General features: G+C 37.1%; 1 protein-coding gene across 3 annotated transcripts in view; it reads left to right on the forward strand.

The window, feature by feature from the left end:
• Positions 1-5,654: 5,654 nt before the first annotated feature.
• mdm4 (MDM4 regulator of p53) overlaps positions 5,655-12,627 on the forward strand; it is a 44,099-nt gene continuing 37,126 nt past the window's right edge. The window contains exons 1-6 of one of the 3 annotated variants that reach the window (XM_049022557.1): positions 5,655-5,823; positions 6,627-6,699; positions 6,954-7,050; positions 7,514-7,588; positions 7,742-7,875; positions 7,973-8,022. In XM_049022557.1, the coding sequence (XP_048878514.1) occupies positions 6,973-7,050; positions 7,514-7,588; positions 7,742-7,875; positions 7,973-8,022 (337 nt within the window). In that variant the 5' untranslated portion in view covers positions 5,655-5,823; positions 6,627-6,699; positions 6,954-6,972. The remainder of the gene's footprint in view (positions 5,824-6,626; positions 6,700-6,953; positions 7,051-7,513; positions 7,589-7,741; positions 7,876-7,972; positions 8,023-12,627) is intronic. The other 2 variants (XM_049022555.1, XM_049022556.1) reach the window with 2 other exon arrangements.

The raw sequence follows: 12,627 nt of genomic DNA on the forward strand, positions 1-12,627 counted from the left end.
AGAACCCCACTACACTAGACCTTCACATCAACTGCAACTAGACCTCTGCAAACATGCCTAAGATTCACCCTGAGACTAAAGTGTTGATCATCAAGAGGCTGAAGACCGGATCCACTGCTGATGTGGCAGACACCTTCAATGTGTCTCAGCGTCAAGTACAGCGGATAAAAAAAAGATTTGAAGAGACTGGAGACGTTTTTGACAAGCCCAGGTCAGGCAGACCCCGCAAGACAACTGCTCGAGAGGACCGTTTGTTGGTTCGAAAATCCAAGGCCAGCCCATTTTCCACTGCAGCAGAGCTCCACGAGACCTGGTCACCTGAAGTCCCTGTGTCAACCAGAACAATTTGTCGAGTTCTGTCTCGAAATGGCCTCCATGGTCGAATCAGTGCCCAGAAGCCAGCACTAAACAAAAGACAATTGAAAAACCGTGTGGCATTTGCCAAGGCCCACAGCCTGCTAAAAGGATGGGCGCTGGAAAAGTGGCAGAAGGTGGATTTTTCAGATGAATCTTCTGTTGAATTACACCACAGTCGCCACAAATATTGCAGGAGACCTACTGGAGCCCTCATGGATCCGAGATTCACCCAGAAGACAGTGAAGTTTGGTGGTGGAAAAATCATGGTCTGGGGTTACATCCAGTATGGGGGTGTGCGAGAGATCTGCAGGGTGGAAGGCAACATCAATAGTCTGACATACCAAGAAATCTTAGCTATCTTTTATATTCCCAACCATAAAAGACACATACTTCCATCTCCACATCAAAGTTTCTCAAGGCGAAGAAGATCAAGATGCTCCATGATTGACCAGCCCAGTCACCAGACATGAACATCATTGAGCATGTGTGGGGTAGGATGAAAGAGGAAGCATGGAAGATGAAACCTAAGAATATTGATGAACTCTGGGAGGCATGCAAGACTGCTTTCTTTGCTATTCCTGATGACTTCATCAATAAATTGTATGAATCCTTGCCAAACCGCATGGATGCAGTCCTTCAAGCTCATGGAAGTCATACAAGATATTAAATTTGGATCTCACAGCACCACTACTTAATTTGCTGACATATTTTTGTATTTGCAGTACATTTGGTCGATTTCTGTATAGGCGACAAAACTTTTGTCTTTCCAAAATTGGACCTTTCTGTCTTGATTAAATGATAAATCTTTTTTCAGTGAAACTACTTCATTTCAATGCATTAAACATCATTTGGTAGGGTTTTAGCTTTTCATATGAGCTATTTGTAACATCAATTGATTAATTAAAAGTCAGGTTAATAGCAGGTGTTTCTACAAAATAGATAAGCGACAAGACTTTTGTCAGGGACTGTATGTTAAATTTTATCTACCAGGTATCAGCCCAGTCGCTAATTAAATTAAGATCCTGTTGTAGCCTCTCTGCTACTAGATCAGTATCTGCTACACCACCCACCTTGGTGTCGTCTGCAAATTTAACCAGTTTATTATACGTATTGGTGTCAATATGATTAATGTAAATTAGGAACAATAATGGTCCTAAAATTGAACCCTGCGGTACCCCACTATGAACGCAGGCCCACTGTGACATTGTCCCTCTAATAACTACTCGCTGCTTCCTATCTGTTAACCAGTTTTCGATCCAAGTTGCTACAGTTCCTAAAATCTCTGCAGCCTTGAGCTTAAGCAAGAGCTGTTTGTGGGGGACAATATCAAAGGCTTTCTGGAAATCTAAGTATATCACATCATAGGCCTTTTTGTGATCAATTTCTCTTGTAGCTTCCTGAAAGAACTCAAGAAAATTAGTTAAACAGGATCTACCTCTCCTAAATCCATGTTAGTTATCCCTCAGAATGTTATTTGAATCCAGGTAATCTACCATTTTCACTTGGATTATAGCTTCCATTATTTTTCCAGTAATGCCAGTTAAACTGATACTGAGTTTGATACTATATACTATAGTTTGCTGGATTACTTCTATCCCCTTTTTCGAATATGGGCATTATATTAGCATGCTTCCAATCAGAAGGTACCACACCAGCAGATAATGATTTCAGGAATAGTATTATATGTGAGAGGAATGAGTCTGAAGTCCTTAATGGACTTGGAGCACTCTTTCTTTGGAACAGGGACCACACAGGATGTCTTCCAGAGCTGGGGTACCTTCTGCAGACTCAGGAGGACGGAGAACAGGTACTGTATATATTATACATTGTACATTTTGTCAGGGGGTCCAGAATTTATAGAGACACCCCTGGTGTATTGTCCATATTGTTGCACACTTCAGAATTTCACAGAATGTCTCATCCATACTGAGGATTCAGACGTACCGCTTACAAAGCAACTTTACTAGCAAACAAGTATGTGATTTTGAATGCACCCACAGCGTTCTTTTACATATCATTCTCCATATCATGTATTAACAAAAAAAATGGCTTTGCTACTGTTGCCAGGGAAGTCTCATAAAAAGTCATTGGCCAGAGCAGCCCTGGAAGCAGACCAAGCATCGAAGAAGGGGATATCTGTTTACTCAATAAAATCCAACTGCTCTGTGCTTTCAGTGCTGTCTGAACCACTTCACTGTAAGTCATTTCACCTCTACAACACAAACTGTCTCCATTAGATAACAAGTTTTCCATCTCCAAGTGTTCTTGTTGACTTATCTTTGGTGTTGAATTTTTTAATTTACCCATCCATGACATTTCAGTTTGCTTTTCCAGGATCATGGTAGCAACATGACTAGTACTGTAGGTTAGTCTTCACTCTTTGTGATGGCTACAGAGATACAGAGTAAGATCTCAAACATTTTCTCATGGCTTTGTACTTGTATATGTTTTCTTTAATCAAACTGCTTTATTTAGAATAACAATGCATAGTTTTTCAGTTGATGTGCTTTACCCCTTATATTTTATATGCATTGTACATATTTTGACATTGTAGGGTTTGTGTGCAGTGTTTGCCAAAAAAATCCTTTGATTTTGTAATTACTTTGGTTGTGAGGGATGGTCTTTTCCTAGTTGGTGTGAAGGCGTGGAAGAGGGCGGAGGAAAAAAAAACTCTGGAGCTGGATTGAATCATTTGCTGCCATGGCAAGAGGAGATTTGGAGTTTAGCTGTGTTTTGCTTTATGTTTAGTTGTATGTAGTGTTCATTTGGTTTACCCCTTTTGTGTGTTAATTGGTTTGGCCAAACCACTATATATGTTCCCTGATGTCTCATTACAAAAAGGTCAGTTTTGTTTCAGTTAACATCTTGCTTTCTGATATTAAGTTTTGTTGTTGATTGACCTGTTGCATGGGCCCTGTTATTAAGGTGTTGAGGTTTGTCAACTGCCTGTGTTTTTGGGGGTCAAAAAAACTCTATTTTCTGTAGTAAAACTACAAAAGCATTTGGTCCCTCACACTCCCAATGGCCAGAAATCCCAAATGCTACTGAGAATGCTCTAAGCATATGCTGGGTCTGATCTAGGGGCTCCACCCAGTTAACATGCCCAGAACACTCCCTTAGGAGTCAACTAGATGCCATCACTGTATGAAATTAAAACTGATCAGATATTCTTTTTTTTTTTTTATCGAGATTAAACACAATTGACTTGTTTCCACCAAATCACCACACCAACCATGCTGCTCTTGACACTTGAGGCTGAAGTGCACTTTAGTCAAGATGCCACTCCTCTGCAGGGCATACATATGCTCATAAACACAAACACATTAAAAACAATTTTCTTAATTGTGGTTTTTGTACTGTCAGAGAAACCCAATAATCACAACACACAGAGAGCAGGAGTGATTCACCAAATACAAAGTAAATTTGTGACGATTCACGCAAGCAGTATAGGGTTGGAGTACATCCTGGAGAAGATGTGTCACGTTCATAAACATGTTTTTATTCTATACATGAACCACATTGTAAGAAACAATTAAATTATTTACAATTAACCAGCTGTATTGTAATCTCAAGAAAACATATATTTATTGCTAATGGAATAGTTAAATGTGAATGTTTTAATATCATTCTTTTTTTTGTTTTTCTTTTGCATCAACTTAAGGACTGAATTGGTGAGCAAATCTATCCTTTTCAGTCTGGAAAATTTGCCCCCATTGAATATTAGTAATGTAATGTAAAACTCCTGTAATTAGTACTCCTCTCAGTAAGAAGTACTAATGGAGACCATGTACTGTATTCCAACGTAAATATATAAAACTAAATTCATTTATTGTACCTTTCCACCTGCTACCTTGCAAAACTTGCTAACCACAAGGATAGCAGGGCAATAAAAATAATTCAATATTAATCAAATAAATGTATTACATCATTGCTGTAATAACCCAAATAAATGGAAGCAACATAAGAAGAAAAGGCCATAAACATCACAAACACCTCCCAGCAGGCCCCCATGGCTGTGCTATGTTAAATGGATGCCATCTTGCAGAACAGACTATCAAGACAAACCACTTGCTGGTGGAGATTCCTAACAATTACAAAGACATGCCTCATGAGTGGTAAACCATCTATTATATAACCTCAGTAACTGAAAGAATTAAAATTCAATCCCTGTCTTCTTGTTTCCTGTCTCATTCAATGATACAGTAATATAACGGATTAAATTATTGACACAGTAATTACATTGTTTTAAACAATTATGATAATTCTAATCCAGATTTAAATAGCACATATTGAAAGTGGTATGGGGAGATAAATGAAAAGAGCAGATTAAAGTTTTCAGTGCAGATGTCAGTTGGAGAAGGACCAGATGGCAGAAGGAGAGCTGGAGTAGTAGGTAGCAGAGTTAAAATGGCATAGTAACAATAAAAGGAGATACATGGGGCTAATGAAACTGCAGAATGGTATCCTGTCCTTTGCCACCTCACCCACCCCTCACAAAATTGTGAATTATATATATCATTTACTCAGGCTAACTCCAAAAGGGCTTTACGTGAAGCAACTTTTATTCAACGCTCACACCAAAACGTTCCTGTCGCCAACTGCGCAACCAACAATATCCACAGACAACAGTCCGCGCATGGTAATTGTAGTCCACCAACGTAATATCATCACAATATAACAAAAAGTTAATGGTTGCTGTTTATTTGATTCCCACCCAAGTCTGTGGCTACTGAGTTTTCATGTTTCATTATTATACCAACTGAGAGTAGAACAGCAATTACAACCAAACTAGTATTCAGTTTCTGGCATTTTATTCTGTCCACCAATGCTGTGATAATCAGTTTAATTTTCACAACAAAGCTATTACCAAATCTATAAATGACAAAAAGGAAAAAAATACTTGATTGAAATACTACATAGATTCAGCTAAACCGTGTCACCAAAAGGGTGTTTTTTGCTCATGAAAAATGTTCTATTTACCATTTTCAATATATAAGAACAAAGTTCATACAAGAACATTTTCCCATGGTCTAATATACAGCTAAGTACTAATATACAGCTCAGTTCTAATGAAACATAAAAAAAACACTTTAAAGTGTTTTTCATTGCTTTATGATAGGCCTGTTTTATATATTTGCCCACCAACTAAGCAGAAAAAAACAAACACAGGGAGAAGGCGGCCTTAAATTTCCTAAATCCATCGTGTAGCCCGAGACCGTGGCACAGACACGTTGCCGAGAGTGAGTTTCTGCCCAATCACCGTCAGGCATTTTAAAAGTGACCCGGAAGATTTAATCTACCATCTTGAATGCTAATAGTCGAGCGCCGTTTTTCTTAGACAGAATTGAACTACGCATGACATTCATAGTTAGGTGGTTGTTCCTATATGTCTAATCATTTGCATTAATTTGAACAGTTTCCAGACGGATTGATGTTACAATGTAGTAGAAATGCGATTTTAATCATGTAAGTCACTGTCTTAAAAATCAGACGGCTTAGTACACTGAATTACTGTTAGTTCTCTTGTCTGTAGCTATATAGCAGCGAACTATGATATCAGTTATTTTAGCAAATAAAATGAACGTTTATTGAAAAATTCTGTATGCTAAAGTAATGTACTCAAACGTATACAATAATATGAACGTTGTCTTATTGCCGTTTTGTGTGTTCTGATGTTCCACGCATGCTAACTCTGCTGCGTGGATAGAGGTGGAAAATAAGCGCGATTTACGTTGACTAAATCACGTCACTTACAGCAACGGAATGGTCCTCGTACAATGAATTTTTTTTTGCTTGTTATTTAACTTTAAAATGCATATATGTGAATTGCATAAGGTGCAAGATGTGTGTAATATATTATTGTATACTACGTTTGTTACGTCTAGAACAGGGGTGGCCAGTCTTATGCAGAAAGGGTCGTTGTGTATGCAGGTATTGCCTGCAGGTCCCTAATTAGATTACTAATTAGAGAATTGATTGGCTAAAAAGTCCTCACACCTAGGTTTGAAGAGCTGCCCTAGAGGCTGTCAAAAAAACCTGCATACACAGACCCTTTGTGGATAAGCTTGGTCACCCCTGCTCTAAAGTGTTGCAGTGATGACATCCGTTTTACCAGTATTGAGTAGCGCGGAAGTAGTTGAAATGGATATATAAACTTTCTGTTTCGCTGTAAGTGGTTGCACCATTTTTTTATATCGTATGGTATAAAATAAAGATAAATACAAGCCGACTGGTTAGCTTATTCGTTTATTTGTTAATTAAACCATCAGTCAACGTGGCGTAAGGTACAGATCGAATTACGAATTACACCCATTACAGACTCGTAGCAGTATGCTTCTAAAGGTACGTAACTACCTGATACCCAGTTGTTCATAAAAACATAAAATTGGTATTTAATTACTTTAGTTTCTCGTGGTTTGTGTTCAGAAACTCATACTGTAATATTTCATACCACGTTTTATACATGATTGTCAAGTTGTCATTTCAAGTGCAGTGAATCTTCCGGTTACAATGGTACCCTTTTTTAATTTGATAAACGCTTATTACTACAATGATACCAATTTAACAATTTTTTTTCCTTTTTATGAATTTTCCAGAGCTATCTCACTGCCCAATATGACTACACTATCAAACGCATCCCAGTATCCAGGATCAAGTTTGGCATGTAGGCTACTACCAGGAGATGGGACACAGGTAAAAAAAGAAAAGAAAAAAAAGTCATTTTCCTGAGCATACTTTACTGAGGATTAATTACGACCGCTGTTTTTTGTGTTTTGTGCCATTAAAAACAAGTTCTGTAGTTTGAAATCTAATACGTAGTATGTGTAAAAAAAAAAACGCAAAGTTTCCTTAGCCAATTGTAGTCATTTGAGTCATAAACAGTGTGGTGCAAATTATAAGTTTAACAGGAGGAGAAAAGCAAACAAGACCTGGTCACTAATATGGAAATATGTTGGATTCCATAAGGATGATATTAGGCAAAAAAAATCACTTTATTGAAAATATCGCTTATGCGGTATTGAATCGAATAGTATTGCAGTAGCATTTCAAATATTGCCAGATATCAAATAACTTTCTTGCAAAATCAAATCAACTTGCAGTTTACACCACTAATTTGATTCTGTTTTTTGTTGATTTTTTTTCTGTTATCCTGTAGGTCCAGCCCAAGGCAGCGCTCCTTCAGCTTCTATGTTTGGCTGGGGCCCAAGGGGAAACATTCACACTAAAAGAGGTGAGCGCAAATGGTAAAGCAGGCTTTTATTTAGTTTGACCAGTAATTTAAAACTTTTACAATTACTTTAAGAGTTTAGAAATTTGTTTTTGATTTAGTTGTCATTGCTAAGAAAATCTTAAGTTAATTGCTTCTTTTTGGGGTGCGGGGCAGGTGATGCATTATCTGGGTCAGTACATCATGGTGAAGCAGCTTTATGACAAGCAGAGGCAGCACATTGTGCACTGTCAGGATGATCCTCTTGGAGAGCTACTGGAAGTTGAAAGTTTCTCTGTCAAAAACCCAAAGTGAGTCACTGTCTGTGGGAACATGTTCACATGCCTTACCTCCACAGAATTACATATGATTTTGGTTATTGATAGAATATCATTTTTATATTTGCAGTCCAGTGTATGAGATGCTGAAGAAGAACTTAATCATTCTGAATAATGCCGGTAAGCTGCATTTCAGTGATTCAGTTTGTACATGTCTTTCGTACTCATGTTCTTATGTTTTTTTGTGTGGTGCATGTATTTTGATAATGTCACTTTGTTTTTTGATGCAAAAGTATCTATCTCTTAACTGATTTTTAATGCTGCTTTTTATTAGATCCTGGTTGTCTGCTCTTACTGCCAAATCTCTCCATGGTAAAGTAACTTAGAAGAGCGGGAGTACATTTCAATTTTGGAGAGTATATTTTTTTCTTTAGTTATTCAACAGCATGGTACTCCATGATATCAGCAGAATGGCATCCGTGTTGAATACATCTAGGGTTTTACTTTCTGTTTGTTTTACTTTGTTTTGCATCTGTCCCTTGTTGTGTCATCATAAGCTCAGTAAGACTATTTTTCTTCTGTGATGCAACAGGGTTTATTTTCAGTTTGTATCATTTCATGAATTTTATTTCAATCATTTAAACTGGATATTAGGTGCAGTATTTCTCTCTCAAAAACCTGGCTGTCACTTTATCCAAATGCCAGTCTTGCTCATTGTGTAGTTGATTGATACTGATATGCTTAGTAAGTTGACTAGGTGTTGAAAGAGTAGAAATGTTGTTGCAGGGGGGATCAGAAATGTCGACTTCAGAGTGTAATTTCTTAAAATGGTTTGTCTGGATGAAAGCATCAGTTGGGTCAAGTTTGCAAGTGTCTTTCTTTGCAAAAGCTTGGTTACAATTTTGGAGTGTATAAACCAATTCTTTTCTGCTTCGCTTGGTCAACATAAGACAGAATAGTACTAACCAAAATGTTATTTGGCATTTGTGCACTGTAACTTGGCTCCATGGTGTGTGTGTGTGAGAGAGAGAGAGAGACGGAGAAAGAAAGCAAGAGAGCGCTTATAGTAGTGCTGTCCCGAATGATTATTCTTTACACAATTAGTCTAACGATTATTTTTTCGATAATTAGTTGTTAGATTAGTCAAATATTTTGACTGATCTGATAACTTTGTTGATAAGCAATTATTTTCGAGTTAGTCATTTAATACAATTCACCCCTCCACCCCACACAAATCTGAAATTCTCATTAACATTTCAATTTATTAAAACATTTCTTAAGCATTAGAGCATTATTAACAAAAAAGTCAAATCTTAAGAGATTCAATGGGGTTTCTGTTGAACATGTTTTTAACAAACACTAGCAAAGTTATATTCAAGTATAATAAGTATTTTATACAAGTAAAAGCTTACTTCAGTGAGCAGGGAACGATTTAGGTTACTGTTTGTAAGAGTAGTTGTAAACAATAATTTGTCTCACTCTTGCATTAAAGAATAAGTAAACAGAAAATATACAACTGCTGAAACAGCGTCATTAACATCAGCTAGAGGTGCAGAAAAGGTGTCATGACTGAAGTATTCCCAGAGTTTGGAAGATTGCATGCGAGTCTGTTTTGCCGCGTGTTTCTCTAGAAGCTCCGGAGCGCTGCTGGTAGATGCAGCCATGTTGCCTCGTGCGCGAGGAGGCGGCAAATTTCCTTCTTGCTGGGTGGTAGGAGTTGTCTCATTAATATTTATGAGAGAAGTGCTATATGATTGTCCAGTGCATACCTTACAAAATAGTGCTGCACTGCTGGTACTGTTGATATTAGACAAATCTATATCGGAATTCAGTCTATAATTGATTTAGTTTTAATGGTGCCAGCAGTGAAACAACTAGCCAGCTTATTAGCAGAATAACTTTGTATTGTAAATGAAAACCGTGCCGCAGGTCCAATATATGAAATATTGTAGCTCTGGAGTGGCGAAGAGATCATCAGGTGGACAGTAAAATTCAGTTATTAGCAGACTGTTTTATTGCGTGATTCTTAAGAGGACAGCGTTAACGTGCTCCCCAGGGGATTAAGTACTTTCCCTTACAGTATGTTTAGCTTATCACTTGGTGCATTGCAGTTACAAAACATTTATGTAGTTTTACACAACACATCGACAATAAAATTAAACGTCAACACATTTTTATAATCGACATCGTCGATTACATCGAATAATCGTCCCTGCCCTAGCATATAGTCTTCATCTGAATTTAGTTGTTATCAGTTTGCTTGCAGTATTTATTTTAAACTGCACACTTTTTGGAATGCACTGACATAGCCTTACACTATGCCGAGATCTGTAGAAAGAAGGGATGTTTCGTTCTTACTTGCATACACACAAACACACACACACTTTTCCTGAATCCTAAGAACAGTTTCTAGACTTTTTATATCGTCTTAAAATTATTTTGATATATATAAATATAAAACTTTATATCCATTATCAGTTATTTTCCTATCAAAATAACATACAAATAATGATATTGTATCATGTTTTATAATGGCTGCCATGCAAAATATGCCTTTTTGTTTATTAACATTTATAACAAAGCATGACCTCTCAAAATACAGTAAAACCTTGGATTGCAAGTAACTTGGTCTGTAAGTGCAAGACGGATAAAAATTTAAAATAAATTTTTACTTGATATACGAGCGAGGTCTTGCAATTCGAGTAGTATGTATACGCTTTATCTGCCAGCACCACCCGAATAAGGCTAACGACAATGCAATATCACATTTCCACAAAATCAGAAAGGAGGCAAAAGCAGCTGTCATTGGATAGGTTCCTTGTTAAAGTGGCACAAAAAGAAAAATATTCCAGTAAGCCAACAGTTAGCAGTGATTCCGTTAGTTATACTGAAAGTCATCCTACAAAATTACCCTTCTCCTCTCCCCTCTCTTATGTCCCTCATGCCAGCCACGATTCTTTGCAAAGTAAAAGTGCAGGTTAATTTTGTTTTATGTATTTTTATTTTTATATTTTGTATTAATCATCTTTATATTTTTGGGTTGTGAAAGGAGTTTCCATTATTTCTTAAAATTTGCTTTGATATTTCAGTGCTTTGGATTACAAGCTACAAATTAAGCTTGCAAACCAAGGCACCACCGCATACTGAAATCAGTGTTTCTAAATCCGTAAGGTTCCAGTGATCATTGTCATTCTTTATCTACAAGTTGAATTGGATATACACTGCAAAAACTACCAGTAGATAATTCCCCATTCACACCCTTCAGGGACAAAGATTGGTAGTGTGGTTCATATAGGTATAAAATGTTTAATTTAAGCAAATCTCTAATGATTTTATCTTGTTTCCGTGACATTCTAAATAATTCTGACTAGTGAACATGAAATAACGGCGAAAAAGAAAAACATGTTTTTGTTCGAATGTGGTCTACAAGCTCTAGACTTTAAAAAGCATAACTACCATTGTCAAGTAGCTAGCAACACATTGCTTTTTGAGCAGATAAGTGATTTTGCCATAAATTTGGTAAAACTGGTAAACAAAAAAGTACATGACATACCTTGGGAATAGCCTTCATACTGAACCATATTACCCCAGGGGTAATTCTGCGAAACACGATTTTTAAGTTAGCTGGGTTAACTTGCTGTTGGCTGGGTGATATGGCCTAAAAATAAAGTCTACGATTTCTTTTCAGCCTTTACCCAATATACGATTTGTTTTTTTTTTAAAAAAAAAAAAGCAAAGGCATCTTTTAGATTAGCTTTTTTTATAACAAGTTTTTTCCACATGTCCTGCTATTTAGTTGGGGCAGGGCTACTTCAGCAAAATACTTTTGCCTTTAACTCCTGGGATCGATTGTTTTTTTTTTTCCCACACTGTATCTATCCCTGCATCTGTAATTTCTATCCACTGGGGTCCCTTCTTATTGTATGAAATATCTCGTGAAAAGCATGTTGCTATTGTTACCTGCTTTTTAGGTGGCGTTCAGCAGCTGCTGCTAGCTTGCAGCATCTTGCAGAGCTATACACTCTAGCCACTAAGCTGTATGTCTTTGTCTGAAATGCTGAAATAAGTTTGATGTGCTGCTGCTTTTAGTAGCCACGGATTTCTGATAAACATTACAACAGACAGTGGTTTGTTCTATGTTGAACGTTGGATAATCAAAACCCTTCCACACAACAGAGAAGCTGCTGGCAGTTTTTGAGATGAGCTCCTCTCTTACTGACATGTGCTGCTCTCTTGATTTGTGTGTTGGTATCTGTGAGGGTGTGGGGGCTTGGCAGAGCGGTCTGGCATGCTGTCATTTTTGGAACCTAGGAAGTGGAGAAAAAAAAACTTTTTCATATTCAAAAAATTTTGAACTTTTCAAGCTCCATGTTAATTTGCTAGTTTAAACTAAATCACAACTTTCTTTTTACACATCGCCCGGAACGAAAAATTCTAATTAATCGATAACCTACAACTTGCAGTAAATCGATTTAACTTAAAGCTAGAAGTAATGATTGTCCAAGAGGATTGTTCTTTACCTAAATTCTGGACAAACAAGACTTCTAGCTTAAAGTTAACCCAGTCCTGGTGTGAGAATCATTTTGAGGGAAAAACAGCCACACTTTAGACCGTTGAGATACAGTGATTTGAACAGTGTTTATGGTTCTAATTAATTGTTCACGGTAGGCATCTGCTGACGTCAGAGTAAGTGTAACATTAACTATTGATGGCACGTGAAATGCAATGATGCTTCTGTTGCCTGAGCACCAGAGGGTAAATATTTCAGTCTACAGCTCATGCATT

The sequence above is a fragment of the Brienomyrus brachyistius genome, chromosome 8 (genome assembly GCF_023856365.1).
Source record: "Brienomyrus brachyistius isolate T26 chromosome 8, BBRACH_0.4, whole genome shotgun sequence".
NCBI lineage: Eukaryota > Metazoa > Chordata > Actinopteri > Osteoglossiformes > Mormyridae > Brienomyrus > Brienomyrus brachyistius.